We start from the raw sequence: 27,471 nt of genomic DNA on the forward strand, positions 1-27,471 counted from the left end.
GTTAAACATGCTTCATTGGCTAGCTCTATATCCAGACCAGGAGAGAGCACAAACACTAATTAAGGGGTTTTCTGTTGGCTTTGAGCTACCGGCTTTCACAGGTAATGGTTGCATGGTAGTGAACAACCTAAAGTCTGTACTTCAGTACCCTGAAGTGGTAAGGGGTAAGATTATTAAAGAAATTTCAGCCGGCAGGATTGCTGGGCCTTTCTTGACTCCACCTTTTAGTAATTTTAGAATTTCCCCATTGGGCTTGGTTCCAAAGAAGGAACCTAATAGTTTCAGACTCATCCACCACTTATCTTTTCCAACCGGCAATTCCTTAAACGATGACATTGATCTGTCTTTGGCATCGGTTCAATATGCCACACTGGACGACACGGTACAATTGGTTAAGAGGTTCGGCCATGGAGCATTGATGGCAAAGACAGATATCGAATCGGCCTTCAGGTTGCTACCAATTTCCCCTAATTCTTATAATTCTTTAGGTTTTTGTTTTATGGGTTTTTTCTTTTACGATATGTGTCTCCCCATGGGTTGTTCACTATCATGCTTCTATTTTGAGATGTTTTCCACTTTTCTTCATTGGGTGGTTAGCAGGGAAGCTGGCTTTGAGGGAATCGTTCATTATTTGGACGATTTCTTTTTTGTCGGTCCTGCGGACCTCCCAGTCTGCTCTAACCTTTTGTTTTTATTTTCTGCTATTGCTTCTTATTTTGGTATACCATTGGCTGAAGAAAAGACGGTAAGTCCTACAATGGTTATTGATTTTTTAGGAGTCACCATTGACTCTAATCTTTTTCAATGCAGGCTTCCTATGGCCAAGATAGAAAAATTACAATCTTCCATCGCCTTCTTTTTGCGTAGAAAGAAAATCCTTTTGAAAGAATTACAGTCATTTTTAGGTTTATTGGCTTTCGCGACTAGGATCATGCCTATGGGCCGTATTTTTTCCAGAAGGTTGGCAATGGCAATGTCGGGTTTCAAGTCACCATACTCTCACATTCGGTTAACTACAGACATAAAAGATGATCTGTTGGTCTGGTCCATTTTTTTGGAAGACTATAATGGAAGGTCTTTCTTTCAGGAAGATTTTTCATTGGCTTCCGATTTACATTTATACACGGACGCAGCTGGTTCCTTGGGTTTTGCGGCCATTTTTAGAACGCATTGGTGTTGCGGGGCATGGCCTGAGGCTTGGGTTGAAAAAGAGGCAACGAATAATATTGTTCTGTTAGAACTCTTTCCTGTAGTTGTGGCAATGGAGCTTTGGGGAGAGCAGTTTTCTAATAGAAGGATAATTCTTCATACGGACAATAAAGGGGTAATATATGCAGTAAACTGTTTGTCATCTAAATTTCTTTTTGTCATTAAATTACTTCGTCATCTGGTTCTTTTATGCCTGAGATTGAACATCTGGGTTAAGGCAAAGTTTGTCCCTGGGAAGCAAAACAATATTGCTGACGCACTGTCTCGCTTCCAGATGGACCGATTCAGGAATCTTTTACCAGAGGCCGACGTGATTGGTTGCCAGTGTCCAGGTCATCTCTGGGAATTGATTTAAAGTTGCTGTCATCCACGGTTCAGAATTCCTTAGCTCCCAAAACATGGGCAGACTATATGGCCGCATGGCAGGGGTGGCTGGATTTTAGTTCAAACGCTGGTCTTTTACCTTACTCGCCATGCGAGCAGTCTATACTAGCTTTCTTATGCGTGCTCATGCATAAGCAATTCTCTTATAGCCACATTAATAAGACGCTAGCGGGCGTATCCTTTTTCTTCAAATTGCACAATTTACCGGCATGCAACAGTTATTTCTTGGTCAGACAGGCCTTAAAAGGTTTCAAAAAATTTACTTTTATTCCTGATGATCGCAGACCTATTTCGCCAGATGTTCTGTCCAGATTGTATTCTGCTTCAAGGGTTATTTGTTATTCAAATTATGAAGCGTTGTTATTTAATGCAGCTTTTGTCTTGAGTTTTTTTGCAGCACTTCGTATTTCGGAATTGTTGCCACCAAATAAGCATTGTTATTCTGGTTTAAAACATAACGAAGTTATGGTTGCTAATAATAAGGTTTTTGTTTTTATCAGAAGGTCCAAAACGGACCAATTAGGTAAAGGTCATTGGCTCACTTTAAATGCTTGTGGCGACCCCGATATATGTCCTTTCCGGTCCATTAACAAATTTCTAGCCGTTAGACCCCCGCTTCCTGGTAATTTTTTAATCCATGAGGATGGTTCTTCTCTTACTAAATTTCAATTTTCTTCTGTCTTCAAGAAATGTATCTCTTTTCTAGGCTTAGCTGCTTTTAAATTCTCCCACCACTCATTTCGTATAGGGGCTGCCACGGAAGCTGCTAAATTGGGCCTGGATGTGGAGATTATAAAAAAGTTGGGAAGATGGGAGTCTGACAGTTTTAAGCTTTACATCCGTCCTAATTTATCTCTCTGATTCAGTTTGCAGATCTTACATCTGGATAATTGGACACTCTTATGTTTATTGGGCTCGGAAGCGAGCGGATCGCAGAGTATACACTTCTAATTTATCTTTTAACATGGAGGAAGTCCAGGTGTTGTGGAAGGGCATTAGGGGTCTTCGATGGGAGAATTTAATCTATCACATCTTGCATTTATTGAATAGTTGGCCAATCCCTTCAGTTTTAATTATTCACTTAGGAGGGAATGATGTTGGGAAGCGCAAAACATTGGATTTATTATTGAACATTAAATATGATCTGAAAAGGTTGAGTGAGTTTCTTCCAGAAACTCAGTTGATTTTTTCTGAAATAATCTCGCGTTTTATCTGGACGTCTTCTAAGGAGGGTAAGCCTTTGGAGAAGATCAAGCGGAGATTAAACAGGTCCTTGGAAAAATTTTTACCACTCATCGGGGGGGTTCTCCTTTCGTCACGTTGAATTGGAAGGGGGGCTCCCTGGTCTTTACAGACGGGATGGTATACATTTATCGGATGTCGGTCTGGATATTTTTAATCTGGACCTTCAGACGATGATAGAATGGTCCGCGGCTGTTGGGCGGGCCGGTAGCTTTCAGCGACCGGCTGTTGGGGGACTTGTTTGAATATTTAAAGATTTATTTTGACTGGTCATCACTCGAGTCCTGCGGCTGAGTGATGTGGTTTTCTGAAATTTGAATTTATTAATATTTATGGAATATTTATTTATTTATTTATTTATATTTATTAATATTTATTATTATTTATTTGATGAATTATTAAAGTTGTTACATTAATTCTAAACCAATAAATGTGCCGCGGCCAAAATGTTATCCATCCATGAGTGGTCTGTGCATTATTGAGTGGTCTGTGTTTATTTATTTATCAATATTTATTGACATAGCAGTCTACATTCCCATTCCCATGTCAGTTGGGCATAATAATATGCCTAGACGGCATGGGAGTGTGGCTGCAATCGTTTTGTTAAGTATTTTTTAAATTCGGGACTTTAGCGTAATCGCCGCTATGTGTTTTTGCTTATCGGGTTTTTGAATGCAGTTTCTAGGCGGGAAGAACTCTGATTGGCTGATTCAAGTCAAAGAAGGCGGGAAAGTCACGCGTCAGCCGGGCGGGAAACATGTGATCCACGTGCGGATACGTCATAGGCATAGGCCTATATAAAGGGCGGCGCGGCTTCAGTCTCCTCAGTGTCTCTGAGCGGCTTGGCGAGCTCCCCACCCCCCCTCCCTGTCGTGGCACGTTTATGTGGTCTGTCACCCTTGGATCAAGGGGGGACTTGTTTGAATATTTAAAGATTTATTTTGACTGGTCATCACTCGAGTCCTGCGGCTGAGTGATGTGGTTTTCTGAAATTTGAATTTATTAATATTTATGGAATATTTATTTATTTATATTTATTAATATTTATTATTATTTATTTGATGAATTATTAAAGTTGTTACATTAATTCTAAACCAATAAATGTGCCGCGGCCAAAATGTTATCCATCCATGAGTGGTCTGTGCATTATTGAGTGGTCTGTGTTTATTTATTTATCAATATTTATTGACATAGCAGTCTACATTCCCATTACATGCGAACTCTGTGATCGCAGAATGTGAACCGGCACTTATACAGTAGTTATATAGCTCTCAAAAAAAGCAAAGCCATCCAAAACAAAAAATTCCATGTAACCCAAGACTCATATCTCAGTTTTGCATGTATGCTGTCAAGTTCAGCCACATTTTTGCTTCTCATATATTACATGGACTACAGCTGTACCCAACTGTGAAAGACGTTAGAAAGTGAAATGTTGGTTGTGGCTCCCTAAATGGATTCAGCATAACACAAAATAATCAAATACTTTGGGATCCCAACTGCATAGCTCCCAACTGTCCCTAATGTGGAACAAAGTCCCTCTGTCTCTCTTTCCTCCTCATTTGTCCCTCATTTTGGTCTGATCTATATAGTTGTATACAAAATGCACTTTTTATCTTTCAAAAAGTGTTTCCCAGTTCTAAATTTTTCATCCAGTGTCTAAATTGCTGAATTTGTAAATTCAAAAAGCCAGTATTAACCACTTAAGCCCCAGAAGATTTTACCCCCTTCCTGACCAGGGTTTTTTTTGGCGATTTTTTACTGCGTGACTTTAACGGACAATTGCGCGGTCGTGCGACGCTGTACCTAAACGAATTTCCCGTCCTTTTTTCCCCACAAACAGAGCTTTCTTTTGGTGGTATTTGATCACCTGTGCGATTTTTTGATCATGCGCTATAAACAAAAAAAGAGCATAAATTTTGCAAAAATAACAATATTTTTCATTTTTTTATATGAAATTCCCCCCCAAAAAAATGTAAAAATCAAAATTTTTTAACATTTTCGGCCAATTTGTTTTATGCTACATATGTTTGGTAAAAAAAATCGTAAAAAGCGTATTTTGATTGGTTTGCGCAAAAGTTATCGCGTTTACTAACAAAGGGAAAGATTTTTGTCATTTTTGGTGTTTTTTTTTTTTTAACGACTAATGGCGGCGATCTGCGATTTTTTTTGCGGTACTGCGACATTGCGGCGGACAGATCGGACCCTTGACTGACATTTTTGACACTTTTGGGGGTACCAGTGACATTACTGCAGTAATCAGTGCTATACATATACACTGTTACTGTAAAAATGACACTGGCAGGGAAGGGGTTAACTGTATTGGACAGGGAGGGGTTAAGTGTGTCCTAGGGGCGTGCTTCTAACTGTAGTGGGACATGGCTACTAGTGTAAAAACAGAGATCAACGGTTCTACATAGTAGAACCGTCTGATCTCCATTTTTACACAGGGGAGAATGACAGGTGGCTTGTTTACATAAGCCACCCGCCTTTCTCCCGCTCTACCGACGATCGTAGTGTGACCGGCGGACATCGGGTCCGCCGGTCACACGCCGGGACTCCTCTGTGAACGAGCCGAGGCGGGCACGCGCCTCAGCGGGCGCGCGCTCGCCCGCTATTGGCTCAAAACCCGGTGACAGGCTGGTGAGATAGATCTACGTCACTCTGCCTGGCCGGGGCTGACTGCCGCAGTAAATATACTGTGCGCAGTCGGCAACCGGTTAAAGAATAGTAGTGGTAAAAAAAGCACTTATGGGTTTAACACTTTTTTTGGGGGGATTAATTCTCCTTTAAGGGGGTGTGGCAGGGGCTGCGTCCTATGCCCACATACTTTTGCTAATAGATGTCCCTCATTCCCATCCAAAAAGTTGGGGGTATGCAACTGCAACAGTGTCAGATTTGTCATGGTCTTGTAGGAGGGGATAAAAAGGAAAAAAAGGCAAAGATTTTGTTTCCAACAGATAAACTATGCTAATTGATATTCAGCACAATAAAGCCACACCAAAACTGAAATATAATTTTTATGTGGAACTGGTCATATATTGGGTATTCTCTAGATATGTTGCCTACAAACCTATCACAGATGTTTTAACCTAACATAAGACATTTTTGCATTAACCACTTGCCGACTGCCTAACGCCGATCTACGTCGGCAGTCAGCCCCTCACAGGCAAAGTGACGTAGGGGTACGTCACTAGCTTGTGAGGGTCTAGGGAGCTCCCGCGTGGTCACGGACCCCCCCCGCGCGTGTGACCGGCGGACCCGATGTCCGCCGGTCACTCGGCGATCGTCGGGGGAGAGGGAGAAAGTCAGGCAGCTTGTGTAAACAAGCTGCCTGTCATTCTCCTCGGTGTAAAAACACTGATCACACGGATCTACTATGTAGATCCGTTGATCAGTGTCCTTACAGCTCAAGCCACAGCCAATCACAGTAGAAAGCACGCCCCTAGGGACACACACAGCCCCTCCCTCCCAAATAAAGTTAACCCCTTCACTACCAGTGTATTTTTACAGTAACAGTGCATATGTATAGCACTGATTACTGTAGAAATGTCACTGGTAACCCCAAAAGTGTCAAAAATGTCAGTCAAGGGTCCGATCTGTCCGCCCCAATGTCGCAGTACCGCAAAAAAATCGCAGATCGCCGTCATTACGCGTTAAAAAAAAAACAACAAAAATGACAAAAATCTTTCCCTTTGTTAGTAAACGCGATAACTTTTGCGCAAACCAATCAAAATACACTTTTTGCATTTTTTTTTACCAAACATAGGTAGGATAAAACAAATTGGCCGAAAATGTTAAAAAATTTTGATTTTTACATTTTTTTGGGGGGAATTTCATATAAAAAAATGTGAAAAATATTGCTATTTTTGCAAAATTGACGCACTTTTTTTGTTTATAGCGCGTGATCAAAAAATCGCACAGGTGATCAAATACCACCAAAAGAAAGCTCTGTTTGTGGGAAAAAAAGGACGCCAAATTTGTTTAGGTACAGCGTCGCACGGCCGTGCAATTGTCCGTTAAAGTCACGCAGTGCCGAATCGCAAAATACCCCCTGGTCAGGAAGGGGGTAAAATCTTCCGGGGTTTAAGTGGTTAATGTGTGTGAACTCAACAGTATACAAAACACAGCACTTGTTATCTCTGCACTCATTACATAGATACCTGTATTACATAGATACATTGTTATTCTGGTTGAAAAAAAGACACAAGTCCATCCAGTTCAACCCAATTACAAAAAAAGTAATCACCTAACTGTGGTAACCCAAGGTCACCTGTTTGTTCCTGGCACTTACATTTTACATTGTACAAAGATGTCTGTGTTTAAAGCGGAGTTCCGGCCTCAAATACCTTTTTTAGCTAAAAATACCCCTATAATACTAATCCATCGCCCTTTACAGAACCGCTATTCTCATACTTACAAGGTGTACAGTATTGGATTTTAGTCAAAATCTTACTTTTAAAAAGGCTGTCTGGGCACGGCCATCTTGGATGTGGGCGTCTGAAGCCGCAGTGTAATCTGCTGTGTCCTTCTTCCTGATTCCGGGGAGTGTTCTGGGAGTTCTTCCTGATTCCAGCCTCCTGGGAGTGATGACAAACAGATCCCAGGATGCAATGCAAAGGCGAAGTGATGTCGGTGGCCGTGGGCACAGAGGAGGGAGAAGGAGGAAGTACAATCAAAAGTGCCCTGAAAATAAGGTAAGGGACCCCCGAAAGAAATTTGAAAATGCCCAATTGTTGATCAGCATAGCGAGCACTCCAGGAATCACTAAAGTTGCAAAATAGGCCGGAACTCCACTTTAATCTCTCTCATGTTGTATGAGCACCTTGAGAAAGCAATCGTACATTTTTTAGGCCCTCCTAACCCTTTTGTATTGAATTGTATTGTTGCTGTATTGTCTCCCTTAATATTGTAAAGCGCTGCGCAAACTGTTGGCGCTATATAAATCCTGTATAATAATACTTATAATAATAACTTTTTGCTTTATGTATAGCTCCACCACTAGTGGTCAAAGTCATGTGTTGTCTGTGGCTTAAAGGATAAGTTCACCTTATAGAAAAATAAATAAATAAATGCACATTTTTTTGCAGGTAAAAAAAATGTGGATTTATTATTTTTTGTTGCAGGAGCCTGAAAAGCATTGTACCAGTGATCAGCAGATTGCTAATGCCATGCATGTCTCCTGGACACTGTCAGTGTATCTTCCTGCCCGTACATCCCATATGGGTAAGTCAATACTCCCTGACAGGAAGACTCAATGAACTACCATAGCGCTCCACAGCGGCGTGGTAGTTCGTTAAGAACTACAAGCCGACAGCCGCTAAGGATGTCGGGGCTTGTAGTTGAGACACACAGAGCTATGTATCTGAATGACGCGGCAGTGTGGATGGAGCCCCACACCGCTGTATTTTTTTCAAATAGTGGCAGCTAGTACAGGGAACTTCTCCCCATACTACTGCCACAGGGAGAGGGGGCAGGGGGCGGCAGATGCAGCACTAGGAACATGTTGCATGTTCCATCGCAGCTGGTTAAAAAAACAAAACAAAAAAAAAACCCTCTGTAGAAGTCCTGTGTGACGAAACATGTAAGGGCGTGAGCACGCAATCATCTGCTGTCACGTCGGGAGTCTGTGTCCGGGTATCCGCTGGCTTGCATACTTAGCGATGAGTTACCGATGCACATCAGACGCCCACGCATTTATGCTGTTTTATGCTGCTATCAAGTGGTCTATATGTGAGTGCAATTGTATGGGGAATGGGGTGTTATTAATAAAGTGTTGTTTGCGGAATTACACTATTAGTCCCCTCTCTTTGCTTCACATGGTCTGATTGCCACTGTTGCCTTTATTAATTGCTGAGGTCCACGTTTGAGTGGGTAATTATCTTGGATTCCGGTGGATGTCATTTTGAGCCACATTGACTATCTCCACTACTGAACAGAACCAACTGGTACATGATAAGGCGATTTAAAATCCTGAGTCCGGTGAGTGTTCACTACTAGGGGGGACACGTCTGTGGTGTGGTGATGGTGGTCCAGGATTGTCCAAGTTGACACCGTGGTTAATTGCATTAGAGTCCGAAATCGCATGAACTATATGAACTTTACCGGCCTCTGTGCAGTGTTTAAGTGAAGGGATCACTTTTAAGGACAGTGTTTTATATATTCCATTTTATACATAATTTTTTTACATGTATTTATGGTTTTATACATCAACATTTATGTATCATTCAGTTGAGTGCTGCTAGTGTGTATAGGCATTCCAGTTAAGAGTCTTATTCACACCTGTTTTTATATTGATTTTATTTATAGCAGCTGCTATCCAAGTTATTTATCTTATTAGCGCTGGGTGAGTGGGTAATTTCATTGCTTGCTCCTTTTTTATTAAAAAAAAAACCTGTTGAGTAATTGCATAATGTGCTAGTATGCATCGTACTTACATTAGAATAAAGCCCTCCAGCGGCCTGCTTTCACCACTGAGAGGGCTGACATCTTCCCCCAGTCTTTCAATCCGTCTGTGTGATTGGCCATGCGCGTGGGAGCCCTTGGATCCGGCACGAAGCTCTGAAGTTCCGGCAAGGCATGCCAGACCTTCAGAGCGCATGTGCCAGTGATTTTACTGGCAGCATTTAGGGTGAACATTTCCTAAATGGTGCCTGTTTATGAGACTTTTCTTTTACCTACAGGTACTGTAAGCCTTATTATAGGCTTACCTGTAGGTAAATATCACAAAGCGGGCTTTACTACCACTTTAAAACCCCAAGTACTTTATTTTACCACTACTATTCCATTATACTGGCTTTTTAAATTAGGAAATGCAGCAATTTAAAAATTGCATGAAAGGTGGAGCACTGTAAAACACTTTTTGGTAGATAAGTAGTGCATTTTTTCTATATAACTATATAGATCAGACAAAAATGAGGGACAAATAAGGAGGAAAGAGTGACAGAGGGACTTTGTTCTGAATTAGGGACAGCCCCCCCAAATCAGGGACAGTTGGGAGTTATGCATTACTGCTTCATAGGACTTTCTCTAAGCCTGTTTAATATATTATGGTAATACAGTTTATAAAACAGATATAAAATAGATGCAATGATCACACAAATAATTTATTTTACATTTTCACTGTAAGCTGTTTCATACAATGGCTAAACAGAGACTACGATTCAGTGGTGAGTCCCAGAGATGCAACTGTATAGGTTGATGCATGTAGAAATCACTCACCAAATATCCTTCTGCGTGAAATCTGCCCATCTATGACCACCCTTAGTCGATTTTATGCTCTGCTGGAGAAGTTTGGAGCCACCAGGACTCTTCCTAGAGTGAATGATCACGGGAAGAAGGGCCTTAGTCAGGGAGGTGACCAAGAACCCAATGGTCAATCTGACAGAGCCCAGACTTGAACCTGACTAAACATCCCTGGAGAGATCTGAAAATGGCTGTGCACCGATGTTTCCCATCCATCCTGATGCAGCTTGAGAGGTCCTGTAAAGAAGAACAGGGGGAAACTGCCCAAAAATAGGTGTGCCAAGCTTGTAGGATCATACTCAAAAATACTTGAGGCTGTAATTGGTGCCAATGGTGCTTCAACAAAGTATGGAGCAAAGGCTGTGAATACTTATATACATGTGTTTTTTTTATTTTTAATAAATTTGCAAAGATTTCAAACAAAATTCTTTCACATTGTCATTATGGGGTATTGTTTGTAGAATTTTGAGGAAAATAATGAATTTATTCCATTTTGGAATAAGGCTGTAACATAACAAAATGTGGAAAAAGCTAAGTACAGTACTGTGAATACTTTCTGGATGCATTGTAATTCCTGTCCTAGGGTGACAACGCTCATTCACTGTTCTGTATCTATACATAAGTGGCATTGTCACCCTAGCAGCTAAAGGACTTCTAATCCCCTGACTTATGGGGTGCTTTTAAAAAAGCACCCTATTTTCTTTTGAAATTAGTGTGACTGTGCATGACTGGACCCATGTAGCAACAACATCCAATAACAATTGCTGGAATACAGGTTGAATATGGCACTGTGGCAGTGGGACGACTGTGCATACATGCTTTGACATTACCAATATTGTTTTTCATTGATTATTTCTGCAACTTCTGTAACAGTAATTATAAACCACCCTATGGACCTGTTGCTTTGATATGATGTCTGTTGGTGCTTCTCAGTTGCACCCACAATGCCCTGATCATGTTTAACATGCTCTGAAAACTCCAATGCAATATTGAGTACATGCATGCTTTTTAAAAATTATTATGCAATTTTTTTTAAATTACTAAAAATAGCTTAATTTAGATCAATTGCAATATTGATCGAGAAGCCACACACAGAAAGATAATATTGTGATTGAGCTTGCAAGAACGATAATTATCCACTGAGACAGATCGATAAAATGTGATCACAACTGGTCGAATAGTTGATCGTTTATGGAAAACTAGTACATTTGAAGAACATTTTTTTCTTTTAACAAGAAACATTATCTTGGAACTACAATACAACTACTGTATATCCCTTGCAAGCTTCTATTTATATAGTTTTCTATAGGTCTCCAATCCACCTGTGTTCAATACATATCTACTAAATAAAGGCTGGTCATACATTTTAAATCTTGTTTTAGTTTTATTACAGATAGAGTTAGGCTGGCAACATTATACAATTTTCTTATTCAATTTTCTTTAATTTTACCTTCTATGTAGTGCAAGGGCTTGCTTGACTGCATACACATTGAAAGTGTTTAGGTTTGATCTCTAATTATATTGTTTTGGTAAATCTAAATGCAATTTGAATAAGAAAATTGTATAATTTATTGCCAGCCTAACTCTATCTGTAATAAAACTAAAACAAGATTTAAAATATACCAACTGCTGTTCACCATGTGATTCTCTTACTCATCATTACATAAATAACATCAAAACGCTAGCATGGCACTGTTTCCAGTTATGGACGTTGCTGAAATTTGGGGCCCCTACTTTACCTTAAGTTGGCCATTTATAGAAAATGCAGCTTTATCGACCTAGAATGGTTAAAAAGCCTAAACATGTTTTACCTTAATGCATTCTCTGCATTAAGGTATAAAATGTTCCAGTACCGGTATCAACCCCCCAACTCAGTTTATACTTACCTGAGTCCTCACTTGATCCAGCGCTGGGCCTATCTGTAGCGACTCTCCCCACTCTCATAGGCTTTGCTGAGGCAGCGTGAGCCATTGGTTCCCACTGCTGTCAGTCAAATCCTTTGACAAGGAAGGCGGGGGTGGGGGGGGCTTAGACACACCATCTGTGTCTATGGATGCAGGCAGCATGGCTTGGGATCACGCCTGTTTGGTGTGCTTCCTATGGTCGCACACCAATAAAAAGAGGAACCAGGGGCACTGACGGGGGACCCCAGAAGGGGAGGATCAGGGTTGCTCTGTGCCACAGCCTAAACACAGCCTTTAAAAAAAAAACCTGCAAAGCAATGGCATAATGTGCTAGTTTGCAGGGCATACTAGCACATTATGAAATGCTTACCTTAAAATGAAGCCCTCTAGTGGTGTGCTGCCACTGCGGACAGGGCTTACATCTTCACCCAGTCTTCTCTCTGGATTCACATGCTCCAGCCGTCTGACTAGCCGGGCTGCAATGATGGCACTCCCCTGTATGCGCGCAGGAGTCATGGCTGCGGCACAGAGATCTGAAGGGATGGCACGGGTATGACATCAGCGGCTGCATGCAGTGTGAATATCTCCTAAACAGTGAAAGTTTAGGAGATATTCACTGTACCTACAGGTAAGTCTTATAATAGGCTTAACTAGAGGTAAAAGTAAAAAAAAAATACTTTACTTCCACTTTAAATATACAACCCCAATTTTAGAAAGGTTACATAGTTGGTAAGGCTGAAAAAACAGGTACCTACTACCCCTTCTGAAAGGTGCCAAATGTGGTAGCGGGGGGAGAACTAGACAAGCGGAGCCCCCCCTTTTGGGTGGAGCTCCACTTTAACCCCTTCCCAGCTAATGTCATTATTACAGTGACAGTGCATATTTCTTTTTAGCACTGATCACTGTAATAATGTCACTGGTCCTCAAAATGTGTCAAAAGAGTCAATTCGTGTCCAATTTGTCCACCCCAATCGCAGTCCCACCATTACTAGTAAAAGAGAAAAAGAAAATAAAGAAAAATATCCCATAGTTTGTAGACACTATCATTTTTCCGCAAACCAATCAATATACGCTTATTGTTTTTTTTTTTTTTTTTTACCAAACATATGTAGCAGAATACATATTGGCCTACATTGATGAAGAAATTAGATTTTTCAAAATTGTCAGTATTTTTTGTTTATAGCGCAAAAAAAAAAAAGACTGCAGAGGTGATCAAATACCACCAAAAGAAAGCTCTATTGTGGGGAAAAAAGCACATATATTATATTTATTTAGGTACAGCATCGTAACGCAATACCGCCAAATGACCTGATAAGGAAGGGGGGTAAATCTTCCAGAGGGCAAGTGCTTAAATAGTTCTGCTTCTGCCCCTGCTGATCAAATGGGGATTGGGAAAGTTTTTTTTCTTTAATGCTGCAGAGATTGTACTGTGACACCCTGAAAACACAGACCCCCTCTGTGCTCCCTGATTCCCTGCTGAATAGGGTTGCCACCTCATCCCTTTAAACCAGGACACACATTAAAGAGGACTTCTGCCCCCCCCCCCCCATGAAAAAAATTAAAAGTCAGCAGCTACAAATACTGTAGCTGCTGACTTATAAATATTAGAACTTACCTGTACAAGGTTCCTGCGATATCAGCACCCAAAGCCAATTTTCTCATCGGCTCTCGGGTGCTGCCGCAGCCATTTGTGGTAAAGGAAACCTTTCGGCTTCACAGCTGGTTCCCTACTGTGCATACGGGAAGCGAGCTGCGCTTTGTAATTGGCCCGGCGGCGGAGGAAGAAGGAGGGGCTGAACTTTCAAGGGACAGCGCCTCGGCTCTGTCTCCAGGAAGTGGGGAAGAGTACCTGTCAAAAACAGGTACCCGTTACCCCCTCCCCCCTGAAAGGTGCCAAATGTGGCACCGGAGGGGGGGGGGGGAGGAAGCATACAAGCAGGAGTTCCACTTTTGGGTGGAACTCCGCTTTAACCACTTGCCGACCGCCGCACGACTATTTACGTCGGCGGTCAGCCCCTCACAGGCAGAGCGACGTAGGGCTACGTCGCTAGCCTGTGAGGGTCTAGGGAGAGAGCGCGCGCCACCGGAGGCGCGCTCCCGCGTGGTCACGGACCCCCCGCGCGTGTAACCGGCGGACCCAATGTAGAAACACTGATCATACGGTTCTACTATGTAGGACCGTTGATCACTGTTCCTACACCTCAAGCCACAGCCAATCACAGTTAGAAACACGCCCCTAGGGACACACATAACCCCTCCCTCTAAAAAAAGTTAACCCCTTCACTACCAGTGTAATTTTACAGTAACAGTGCATATTTATAGCACTGATTACTGTAGAAATGTCACTGGTAACCCCAAAAGTGTCAAAAATGTCAGTCAAGGGCCCGATCTGTCCGCCGCAATGTCGCAGTCCCGCAAAAAAAATCGCAGATCACCGTCATTACGCGTTAAAAAAAAAAACAACAAAAATGACAAAAATCTTTCCCTTTGTTAGTAAACGCAATAACTTTTGCGCAAACCAATCAAAATACGCTTTTTGCAATTTTTTTTACCAAACATATGGTAAAAAAAAAAATTGGCCCAAAATGTTAAAAAAATTTGATTTTTACTTTTTTTGGGGGGGAATTTCATATAAAAAAATGTGAAAAATATTATTTTTGCAAAATTGACGCTCTTTTTTTTGTTTATAGCGCAAAAAGTAAAAATCGCACAGGTGATCAAATACCACCAAAAGAAAGCTCTGTTTGTGGGAAAAAAAGGACGTCAAATTCGTTTAGGTACAGCGTCGCACGACCGCGCAATTGTCCGTTAAAGTCACGCAGTGCTGAATCGCAAAATAGGCCCTGGTCAGGAAGGGGGTAAAATCTTCCGGGGCTTAAGTGGTTAATTACACAGGTTCTGTGGCTTAAGGTGGTAATTAAACTCAGTGCCTTATGTACATTACATCAGCCTCAGAACCTGTGTATTTATTATGTGTCCTGGTTTAATGGGATGAGTTGGCAATCCTACTGCTGAATACAGAAGGGCTGCCTCTACTCTGAGACTCTATATGACATTTTGCTTCATGTGAATCTTTCCCCTCCAGTTATCCAGAATCTCATCAGACGTTCTGTAAACAACAATCGGACTTCTACTTCTACACCTTCTGAAACCCCGATCACCGCCTTATAATAAACAAACAATCAGGAGACACACATATAGCTCATTGGCTCAAAGCTATCAGCCCCGCCCCTCTGTCACTGGCACAGTGTCTCTGATTGGCTTGTCCTTGCTCTGCTCATGTCAGCTTACCATGAGCAGACGGCGCGCTTCATTGTGGGAGATGTTGTTCTCTCTGCGTCCTGTGACCTGAATACTTGAGCTCTAAAAACTACAACTCCCAGAAGTCTCTGCGCCAAGAGACATTCCTCTTTATCAATGTGCTGTACCAGTGACCAGGGAGAGACAGCACAGCTATGAGTGAGGGGACGTGAGTATTATACATTTGTATCTATCTGCTAATTTCGGTTTCTTGAATTAACTTATTAATGTACAGAAACTGTACTTCTAATAATAAAATGCAGGCTTTGTAGTACAGAACACAGCTCCTTTCTTTAATGGAATACTAGTATTAATCAATCCAACCTATGCAATAAATAGTGTGTAACATGCAAGGCTGAGAACAAATAAATATGTACATTTACATGTGAAAACCTGCATGGTTAACTCATTAGACTCTTAAAGCGCTATACATCCCCAAAACATAAATGTAATATATATCAGCATACCAATGCACAAACAATAAAGTGGCACTGGGAAATTTGACAAGGGCTTCTTTATTACCTTGGCAGCACCTGACCCAGCTGCTCATCATTCCTAGACAGGGCCGGCCTTACCATGGGTCCCGCTGGGTCCATGGCACTTTGAGAGCGGAGACAAATTGAGGCCCAGCAGGTGAGCAGTTTTGTGTCTCACCAGTTTGTGGGGCGTTACGGGTGGCCCCATCTCATACTGCCGCCCGTAGTGTAAACTGATGAGCAGGGCTGCTGTTAGAGATGGGCCCCGTACAGACTACCTGCAGGGCCCCCCCCAAGAAAATATTAAAGATATATTTAGCTAAAATTACCACAAAATCACTATTATCAGACACAAATATAACATAACTCGCATAATTCCTGCTAAATCTAAAAAAAAAACTATGTTAAATAAAAAAGAAGATTACAATTTACAAATAAACTCCTGAGCAGAGATAAGTGCTGGGAGGGGGGCCACACAAAGGAGGGGGATTAGTGAGGGACAACTGTCTCTTTCTCAACAGATAAAAGCTGATAGCAGGGAGAGGGACAGATCAGATTCCGGTGCTGGAGGAAGATTTCTGTGTTTGTTGTCCATCACTAATCCCCTTCTCTGTGTGGGCCCCCCCCTGTGTGCTCAGGGCCCCCTACAAAAGAGCTGGTGGTCCCCCCCTATCAGCGGCCCTGCTCATGAGTATGAGGGGGTAAAGTGTCTCCTTCAGGGAACGTTCCTCGTGTGATCGTGGTGTGCGCAATGATGTCAGACATCAGCGCACTCCATCTCACGCAGGGCAGGCTGGATCTTCTAGGGCGGTAGCCGCTGCAGACTCGTGACAGGAGGACTGAGGACAGACATTGGGTGTTTGGTGGACCGGTCCAATAGTGAGTTATAGATGAAGATAACAGCATATATAATGTTTTCCAGATGTTAGATTTATATAAAATAATGGATGTGGGGGCCTTTTGGGGGGTGTGATTTTTTTTGAGGGGGTGGGGGGTGGGGCAGCATTTCATTCTTGGACCCAGGCAGCACAAAGTTTTGGGCCAGCCCTGTTCATAGAGTACAATATACCACATTAAAGCTTTATACTTGGGGGAAAACTACATCTCCACAGTGCCCCAGATGTACTACAGCTTCAGGTTCTCTCCTACACATGTTATGGCGCTGTTCCAAGCTGCATCGTTACTGAGAATCTATCTTTTCCATCCTGAAAGCATTTGTTACCCCAATACTTCATATTCCTGATCTGTGCCTGTTGTACCATGTGCTGGTATGAGAAAGTATCCTGTTCTCTACTGACCACACTAAGCAGAAGAGCACACTGTGGTCAGTTCTCTAGCCCAGCTGGAAACTCAGTGTACTCTCCTTCAATGATCAGGCTTGTCCTGACACCCCCCGCTGCACAGCCACTTACTGGCAAGCTCTGTGTACTACTGCTTCTCCTCCCCCTAGCTCTTATGCCGCTGAGAACAGAGGGAATGTGAGCATTTTTTTTAAAAAAGGGGAAAAAGGTATTTAGAACTTTTTTTCTAAATCTATACAACATTTTTTTGCCATTCATTTCTATTTTAAACTGAATGGGTTGTTTTTTTTGCAAGGTGATCGTTTAAAATCACTTTAATTCCCTCTGCTCTATGCGGGTGTCGATGGATATAAAAACTGACATTTTAGGATTAATGCCTGAAAATATTCTTCCTGCTGAAGAGTTAGGATATGTTCCCTATATTTAGATCTTAAACGTATCCTACAGAAGTGGTTTTCACCTTCCCCTCCTACGTACAATCAGTGGCGTGACATGGCAAACCTTTTTCTGCAGAGAGATGAGTTAATGTATAAATTAGAGGTGCACCGAATGAAAACTTTGGTGCCGAAACCAAAAATACAGGATGCACTTGGCCGAAAACCGAAAATTACAGTTGTTTAAAAATATTTATATTTTTATATATAATTGTATTATATTCAACTTTTTAATTAATATCATGAATTTAAATTAATATATTGGCTCCTTTAGGCCTCTTTCACACGGGCGCTCCGTTTTTGTCGTCTGTTCAGTCACTTTTTTTTTTTTTACGGACACGGATGACACTTGTGTCATCCGCTCCGTATGTCCGCATATCATCCCATCCGTTTGCGGATGATATACGGACATAATGTATGTCAATGGGATTGCGGATGTTAGCGGATGACACCGCTGACATCCGATTTTGCGTCCTTTCCGTTTTTTAAACGGAAGAAAAATAGGGTTCTGTTCCGTTCCAAAAAACGGAACAGAACTGAAAGGATGCAAATCAGATGTCAGCGGATGGTCATCCACTGAGATCCGCAATCCCATTGACATGCATTCTGTCCGTATATCACCCGCAAATGGATGGGGTGATATACGGACATACGGAAGGGCCGTGTGAAAGAGGCCTTAGTGCAAGAAAAGCTCAAGAAAAAATGTAAATTCTATGCATGTCTTCACTCTGGTCAGCTGCGCTTCCATTGTGGTGTTAAAAAAGCTGCTTGCTGCATTTTTGGTCAGTTAAAAAAAAAAAAACACAAAAAAATGCTCCTCTCCGTTGAAATGCATCGAAAATTAAGCAAAAACGCATCATTAACGCACCCGTATTACGTTTTTGATGCGGTTTTTGAGTCACTTGACCAATAAAAAACACGTCATAAGCACAGTAAAATTGGCCCAAAATTGCATTTTTGATGCCATTATCGGCACCTTTTCTCTTATCGCCGAGTGCCGATAACACCATTTTCGGCCGATATGTTTTGGCGCATATCTAGTATAAACACAGAGGGTGCCCTAAGAAATGTAAAAAAATCTGGTCTTTATGGCTAGAATCTAATGAATCCACATTAGATTTCTCTCTACCTCAGGGGTTGTAGACCAGTAACTTACTTACTTTTTTCTAGGTGAGGGTTATTTTTTTTGTATGTAACGACTTATGTTTGTGTACAAACGATCGGTGAGTGGGTTTGTTTTTCTGCTACTAGTCTGTCTCAATTCGTGCGCTATGATATGTGTATTACTTGTTCCAAATGACAACTTTGTATGCTGTGACAGCTGTAACAGAAGTTTTTGAACAAAAAAAGTTTGAAGAAAATGACTTGATTCAAAAAATGAAGTGCCACATCAGGTTTTATTATTATTTTTATATACAGTAAACCCCCTCCATCGATGGGGTTATGTTCCAGACCCACCAACAATAAGTGATAATCCGCAAAATAGAAATACCCTATTTAAAGACACCCTAGGCATGTTTTTTAACTTTCACTGTACTGTAAAAGCATTTTAAGGTCTTTAAACACACTTTTAAAACAATAGAAACACATTTAAACACATAAAAGATACTGAGAGACAGAGCAAGAGCAATGAAAAACACAAAAATATTGAATTAACAATGATGTAATTAATAAAACAATAGTAATAGGTCTTACAAAAAAAAACCCCGCAAAATACCAGGACCGCGAAAACTGAACCGCGATATAACGGGGGGTTTACTGTATATGGGAGGCCATAGTTCTACCTAAAAAGAAAAAAAAACAGCAATTTTAGCACATTTAAAAAAAACGAATGTATGATGTAATGGGTTGTTATCGGCAATGCAGATATTTGCTTTCAAAAACAATAATGCCTATTACATATTTTAACACAAAATTCTTTTTTTCTGCTTTATATCTTACCATCAGGTGCCTGCGGAGAAGGGGGGGCCCATATAAGACTGAGCCAGCAACAGATCTTACACGTTGGCGCCTTACTTGCAAAGAGGGCAGGCAAACCTGGAGCTATGTGGAAGAAGAAGACCGACCACAAAACGTGCTGGAGGCACATTCTGTGGGACTGACTACAGTAAATAAGAAAACTCAACCATATAACTAAACATAGGGGGAGATTTACTAAAACCAGAGAACTCAGAATCTGGTGCAGCTGTGCATGGTAGCCAATCAGCTTCTGAATTCATCTTGTCCAATTAAGCTTTCACAATAAAACCTGGAAGCTGATTGGTTTCTATGCAGAGCTGCACCAGATTTTGCACTCTTCAGTTTTAGTAAATCCCCCAAAAATATAGTGTGCTGTATGGTATCTGGATGAAGTGGCTCTCCTGAACATCAGGAGGGGACTTTGGGGGCTGTAGCTCCACTATTTAAAGGCTAACTCCACCTTTTGCAAAGAAATAATAAATGCACATGTATTCATATTGATTAATAAAATGTGTGCATTTACTATTTGTTGACTATAAGCCTGCAAAACATTGCAACTGCAATCAGGTCCTGCAGACTATTCCTGCAGCAGCATGTCCTCACCAAGGCACAGACCTTCAAGTATGGGGCTGGAGAAAGTATTAATGGACTGCAAGTGCAGTGACAGATGGGACTTTCAGTAGTTTTTTTTTAGTCACAGATCCAAGCCAAATTCAAATAACTATAGGAGCCTGTGGGGAGAAGAACCTAGATTCTGTAGGAGCGAGGGGTTGGGGGGCTGCAGGCTGTGGCCATATTTCATGTTACACCTTAACCAGTTTCAGACTGCCCACTGCATATATACTGCGGCAGGGAGGCCTGGCTGCTCAAATTGACATACATGTGCGTGATTTTGTGCATGAGATGTAGGGGACGCGCGTGTGCCGCCGGAGCGCCGTTGTGATTTGACACAGTGGGAGGCAATCAGCGGGTCCGGCGGCAATTGAGACCCGCTGATTGTTCAGACGGGTCCCAATTGACGTATATATATATACAGCGCATCCAGAAAGTATTCACAGCGCTTCACTTTTTCCACATTTCAACATGAAAGAAGATTGTTTGACATCTTTGCAAATTTATTATAAATAAAAAAGTAAAAAAAATCTACATAAATATTCACAGCCTTTGCTCAATTCTTTGTTGAAGCACCTTTGGCACCAATTAAAGCTTCAAGTCTTTTTGAGTATGATACTACAAGCTTTGCACACCTATTTTTGGGCAGTTTCTCCCTCTCTTCTTTGCAGGATCTCCTCAAGCTCCATCAGGTTGGATGGGGAGCGTTAGTGCACAGTCATTTTCAGATCTCTCTAGAGATGTTTAAATCGGGTTTAAGTCTGGGCTCTGGCTGGGCCACTCAAGGACATTCACAGAGTTGTCCCGTAGCCACTCCTTTGTTATCTTGGCTGCGTGTTTAGGGTCGTTGTCCTGTTGGAAGATGAACCTTCACCCCATTCTGAGGTCCAGAGCATTCTGTACTCTGTACATTGCTGCATTCATCCTTCCCTCAATCCTGACTAGTCTTCCAGTTCCTGCTACTAAAAAACATTCCCACAGGATGATGGTTCCATCACCATGCTTCACTGTACAGATGGTATTGGCCAGGTGATGAGTGGTGCCTGGTTTCCTCCAGACATGACGCTTGCCATTCAGGCCAAAGAGTTCAATCTCTGTTTTATCAGACCACAGAATTTTGTTTCACATGGTCTGAGAGTTCTTCAGGTGCCTTTTTCGCAAACTCCCAGCAGGGCTGTGAAGTTCCTTTTACTGAGGAGTGGCTTCTGTCTGGCCACTCTACAATACAGGCCTGATTGGTGAAGTGCTGTTTGGCCAGGTGGCCTGCTCTAGCAAGAGTCCTGGTGATTCCAAACGTCTTCCATTTATGAAAGAAGATTGCCACTGTGCTCATTGGGACCTTTAATGCTGCAGATATGTTTCTGTACCCTTCCCCAGATCTGTGCCGCAATACAATCCTGTCTCGGAGGTCTACAGGCAATGTCTTGGACTTCATGGCTTGGTTTGTGCTCTGACATGCACTGTTAACTGTGGGACCTTATAAAGACTGGTGTGTGCCTTCCCAAATCATGTCCAATCAACTGAATTTACCACAGGTAGACATATGCCGGTTTTCGGTAATTCGATATATCGCGGTATTGCATAGCCACGGTATTGTTATTGTGGCATTTTTAAAATACCGAGTTTCTCTGCTCCTGGGTCTGACTTGTGAATTGATACATTTCAGTGAGCTGGATGACTCATTCACTCACACAGCTAAAGCCTTTCAGCATTAAGTCTCCTAACTATAAACAAAAATGATTACATTGTATCTTTTCCTTCCCTCTGCCAGGGAGAAAGGAAGTTTAACCTCTTAAAGACTGGATCTTTTTCTGACACTTGTTGCTTGCAAGTTAAAATCAGTTTTTTTTTTGCTAGAAAAGTACTTAGAACCCCCAAACATTTTATATATTTTTTTAGCAGAGACCCTACAGAAAAAAATGGCGATTGTTGTAATATTTTATGTCACACTGTATTTGCGCAGCAGTCTTTCAAACGCAATTAATAGACTTTAATGAATAAAAAAAAAAAAAAAACGTAACAGTAAAGTTACCCCAATTTTTTTTTTGTTACACAGAGAATCGTGAGAGAATCGTGATCTTTATTCCAAGCTAAAAAATCGTGATTCTCATTTTGGCCAGAATCGTGCAGCTCTAATATATATATATATATATATATATATATATATATATATATATATACACACACACGCATAGCAGCCCACATTACATTATTATATAGCCATCAAGCAGTGTCTGGCCTACCTGGTGATGACTGGTCCTGGCTCTCTGATCCGATGGCCTGGTCTTTAAAGGGGCAAATCCTTGCGATCCAGAAGTGGTTAAACCTGCAGGAGGACCGGTGTTTTTATCTATTAATGACTTTACTATTGCTTTAGGCCTGGTTCACATGTATGCGGGTTGGTGGTTCACATGTATGCGGGTTGGTGGTTCACATGTATGCGGGTTGGCGGTTCACATGTATGCGGGTTGGCGGCCCACATTTGCACAGGCATAGCAGCCCATTGATTTGAACGGGCTGCTATGCCCTCATTTTCCGCAGAAAAAAGGTGCATGCAGCATTTTTTTTAAATTCAGTGGCCTTGAAATCCATCCTGCTTTTGCACCATGCGACTAACCTGCAGTTCCTGCTCTGGCAAGCTTTCTGCATTTTTTGTATACGTGGGCACGGCATTTAAAAACAGTTTGCGTGTGCAGCAACGGCAGGTAAGTCGCATGGTGCAAAAGAAGGATGGATTTCATGGCCACTGCATTTTTTTAAATTCTGCATGCACCTTTTTTCAGCTGAAAACGCAGGCATAGCAGCTCAAGCCCATTCACATCAATGGGCTGCTATGCCTGTGCAAATGTGGGCCCCCAACCCGCATACATGTGAACCAGGCCTAAAGCAATAGTAAAGTCATTAATAGATAAAAACACCGGTCCTCCTGCAGGTTTAACCAATGAATGACTTTACTATTGCTTTAGGCCTGGTTCACATGTATGCGGGTTGGGGGCCCACATTTGCACAGGCATAGCAGCCCATTGATGTGAATGGGCTTGGGCTGCTATGCCTGCGTTTTCAGCTGAAAAAAGGTGCATGCAGAATTTAAAAAAATGCAGTGGCCATGAAATCCATCCTTCTTTTGCACCATGCGACTTACCTGCCATTGCTGCACACGCAAACTGTTTTTAAATGCCGTGCCCACGTATACAAAAAATGCAGAAAGCTTGCCAGAGCAGGAACTGCAGGTTAGTCACATGGTGCAAAAGCAGGATGGATTTCAAGGCCACTGAATTTAAAAAAAATGCTGCATGCACCTTTTTTCTGCGGAAAATGAGGGCATAGCAGCCCGTTCAAATCAATGGGCTGCTATGCCTGTGCAAATGTGGGCCGCCAACCCGCATACATGTGAACCGCCAACCCGCATACATGTGAACCGCCAACCCGCATACATGTGAACCGCCAACCCGCATACATGTGAACCACCAACCCGTATACATGTGAACCAGGCCTAAAGCAATAGTAAAGTAATTTATAAACCACACCTCCTTCAGGTTTAACCACTTCTTGATCACAAGGATTTGCCCTCTTAATGACCAGGCCATCGGATTGGAGCCGAGCGCCAGGACCAGTTATCACCAGTTAGGCCAGACACTGCTTGAAGACCTATTTTAGGCCTGGTTCACAGAGTCTGTACTGACTGACTATATAATAATGTGCATAAGTGAACCAAAGCCCCTAAATTCAGCAATGAAATTGAAGTGAGGTGGAAATTTATTAATTTAAATTTAATAATAGAATACCGTGATAATACCGTATACCGTGGCAAAACCTTAATCAATTAATCGCAGCATGAAAATCTGATACCGTCACAAGCCTAACCACAGGTGGACTCCAATCAAGTTGTAGAAACATCTCAAGGATGATCAGTTGAAACAGGATGCTCCTGAGCTCAATTTTGAGTGTCATGGCAAAGGCTGTGAATACCTATGTACATGGGATTTTTTATATTTAATACATTTGCGAAGATATCAAACAAACTTCTTTCACGTTGTCATCATGGGGTATTATTTGTAGAATTTTGAGGAAAACACTGAATTTAATTCTTTTCAGAAGAAGGCTGTAACATCACAAAATGTGGAAAAAGTGAAGTGCTGTGAATACTTTCTGGATGCACTGTATATTGTGTTTCTAACATGTTTTACCGGTTTTTGGGGGGGTTTGTGAAAGGCAGGGGGGCTTTTTTACTGTCTTGGGGGGTCTGATTGAGGAAGAAGGAAGTCAATAATCGTCCTCCTTTGTCCTCAGTTCTCCCACAATCCTCTCTTCTCTCCCCGATTCTCCACCTCTGGAATGGAGAATCTGGGAGGCAGAATTTTCAGAGATCGCCAGTGAAGTGCTGAGATCGGACCTTCATAAACTGGCTGTATTCTGTGTTCTTCAGTGACAGATTCTTTGTGTTCTGAGATGATCAGCGGATAACATGTTCTCTGCTGATCATCTCAGTTTCATAAACCGATAATGATCTGAGATGGTCTGCCTTATCAGGATCTCAGCTCATCTCGGTTTCATAAATGGACACATTAGTCATGAAAGAAATATGTAGGCTGTAATTTTTTTACCTTTTTTTTTTTTTTTTTTTTTAATCAAATGCTAGTTGCCTATCTATGGCACTGATGCTTTGGCTGTACTACTTTCTGAATCACTTGTGATTCGGTGATTCTGACACTGGATACCTGTTTTGGGTCTGTACCTCACAAGTACTAAAGCCAGGCAATAATCATTTTCAGAAGGAGAACATAAGTGAAAGATTCAGTGCCTCAAGTCCCATATGCTAACCCTTGCTACCTACTTACTGAAACTACTTAGGATCTTCCCATGTGGGTGTGCTTTTTAGTGTTGCTTGTGTGTGAGCTAAGTAATGTGTATTGTTTTACACAGAGTGAGTTTCTGAAGGAATTGCCAAAGGCCCTTACAGCCCAGGATGGAGCTGAAAATGGAATGACATTTTATTCTGCGTTACAAGCTGAAGATGGACATTGGGCTGGTGACTATGGAGGACCTCTTTTCCTAATGCCAGGTATGGATTTCCAGCATTTTTTAAACTTGATCTCAGTCTACCTATGATTCTGTACACATAAAGTAAATATATGGTGTTTTCTAAGGTCTCTTGATTGCATGTCATGTGACTCAAACTTCACTTCCCGAGGCAACAAAGAAGGAGATGGTGCGCTACCTGCGCTCGGTGCAGCTTCAAGATGGTGGATGGGGCCTGTAAGTTGACGATCTACTTAATAATATGATTATTGACCTTCTTTTCACATACTACCTATCAGAATGTGCATTTTCTGCACTATAGATCTGACATGGTCCCCCTAGGACACCAATATGTTTACAGTGCCATGTCACAGGTGCCCATTCAGAATTTTCTAATCACTAGAGTAGTCAAACTGTTGATTGTCTCTCGTAGTGATGAGAAAGTTCAAAGGAGCAAGATTGAATATTTTTCATTAACACATTTTTTTTTTTTTTTTTAAATAATTTTTATTTACATTTTTACAATGGGTTACAAACATAGAAACAGATTCAACATTCAGCACTACAATGCATCAGCACCAGTGAACAATGCAGTTCCTAGACCAATCATAGTGACAATTTTTTTGTAAAAAGGTACATGAAAATGTCACTACCACATCACCCCAGGAATACCAACAGTAACTGAGTCAGGTACCCATCGAGACCTACATATATTCAGCATCTTGCCCACAATACGAACCTTTAACCAAGGAACAATTATTCTGACACTGTAGAATTATCATCTATCCAACTGCCCCACACCTTTTTAAATTTATCAGGTACCCCTCTATTAAAATACGTAGTTTTGTATAGCAGTAAAATATTATTTTTCATGAACAAATTTCTTACAGTGTGGTTTTCATTCTGGAAATCCCTTTTATACCTAAGTCAAATGTTTAAAGCAAATGCAATGTTGAAGTACTTTGAATGACATTTGTTAAGTCTCTGTTGACAATATTAAATGTGCTGACAAGATTTTTTTTTATCAACATTTATACGAAAATCTGCCAGTCTATGATTCACTTTAGGAAGATGATCCTATCAGTTAGCCTAGGTTCACACCTCTGCGTTTTCTGCATTTGCGCAGTAAACACGATGTACCTGCGTGAAATGTGGGGAAAAATCTCTGACCCTTTCCACCTGCAGGGCGGCCGCATGGACTATGTGGTTTTCCACACCCAAAAGCACACTGTATTTTTTGATGTGTGGGGATGCCGTTAAGATTTAATGACACTCTTACTTATCTGCTAAAGAGTAGAACGTTTTGTCTGCGACCCGCATAGGAGGGAACCTAGCCATACAGTGTATTTACAATTTAGTAAGTCACTAACTTAGCACAAGCATGCATACAGTGAAGTTCAAATATCTCCTGGGTCAGAAAATCACTCAGTAGTGAAGGCTGAATGAGAATAATGATCACAGAGCTTTCACCTTTAAAAACAAGTTAGCAGTGGTAACTTCTGTCCTGACAAATTCCTCTATCCACAAGTGGCTGAACGAAAGGGAGAAAAAAATGCAAAACACTCTAATTCCAGCTTAAGGCTGGCCATAGATGATTTGTTTTGTTTTCTTTTTTAGATCAGTGAGAGAGCTGATTGAAAATATATGAGCAGATTTTCCCATCCACTCAGCGGAGACATGACATCCGATCCGATCCGTCAAATCTGGACGGATGGAAACCCTATTTTCCATCCGTCCAGCGGATCGGATGGGATCGAATCAGAACAGACAGACAGTCCGTTCCCATCCGATTCCCCCATAGAGATGCATGGGGACCTGACAGCTGTGTCTCCGCACACAGCGCAGAGACACAGCTGTCATCTTCCTGCTCAGCGGGGGATTGATCCGCCTGACGGACCGGACTGTGTGAAAGAGCCCTAAGTGTTTACGCACACTCTAAAACAGGCTAAAAGCTTTTTTTTTTTTTTTTTTTAAACAAAAATTACTTTCTGCATGTCACTGACTGTTATGAAACTTTTTATTCTGGCTGAGGATCTTTAATAATTAATTATCTGTATTTCAGGCACATTGAAGATAAAAGCACTGTTTTTGGCACAGCTCTCAGTTATACTTCCTTACGTATACTGGGAGTTTCACAGGATGACCCAGATCTGACCCGGGCCAGGAACAATCTTCACAGTAAAGGTAAGTTATCCACAGAAAATTGTCTTCTTCCCTTGACAATTATTTAATTTTTACAGCTTAGAACATTTTTCAAGTCCTTTTGACCTTCCAAGTAGAGGTCTCCTTCAGCTTCCATGACCCTCCTGCAGCAATGCCTTTTGCAGTTTCTCAGTTTTAGTGGGACTGGCCAGGTGATCACATATAGCACCAAGGTGCAGCCTGTCCT

General features: G+C 41.6%; 1 protein-coding gene across 2 annotated transcripts in view; it reads left to right on the top strand.

The window, feature by feature from the left end:
• The window catches only part of LSS (lanosterol synthase), a 119,103-nt gene that overhangs the window by 30,739 nt on the left and 60,893 nt on the right, over window positions 1-27,471 (top strand). Inside the window, exons 1-5 of one of the 2 annotated variants that reach the window (XM_082260375.1) lie at window positions 15,352-15,450; window positions 19,440-19,599; window positions 24,987-25,125; window positions 25,211-25,319; window positions 27,145-27,266. In XM_082260375.1, coding sequence (XP_082116501.1) covers window positions 15,437-15,450; window positions 19,440-19,599; window positions 24,987-25,125; window positions 25,211-25,319; window positions 27,145-27,266 — 544 coding nt within the window. In that variant the 5' untranslated portion in view covers window positions 15,352-15,436. Of the gene's footprint in view, window positions 1-15,351; window positions 15,451-19,439; window positions 19,600-24,986; window positions 25,126-25,210; window positions 25,320-27,144; window positions 27,267-27,471 lie in introns of those variants that run through there. The other variant, XM_082260376.1, reaches the window with a different exon arrangement.

This window comes from Pelophylax lessonae (assembly GCF_965119305.1).
Source record: "Pelophylax lessonae genome assembly, chromosome: 6".
NCBI classification, from domain to species: Eukaryota; Metazoa; Chordata; class Amphibia; order Anura; family Ranidae; genus Pelophylax; species Pelophylax lessonae.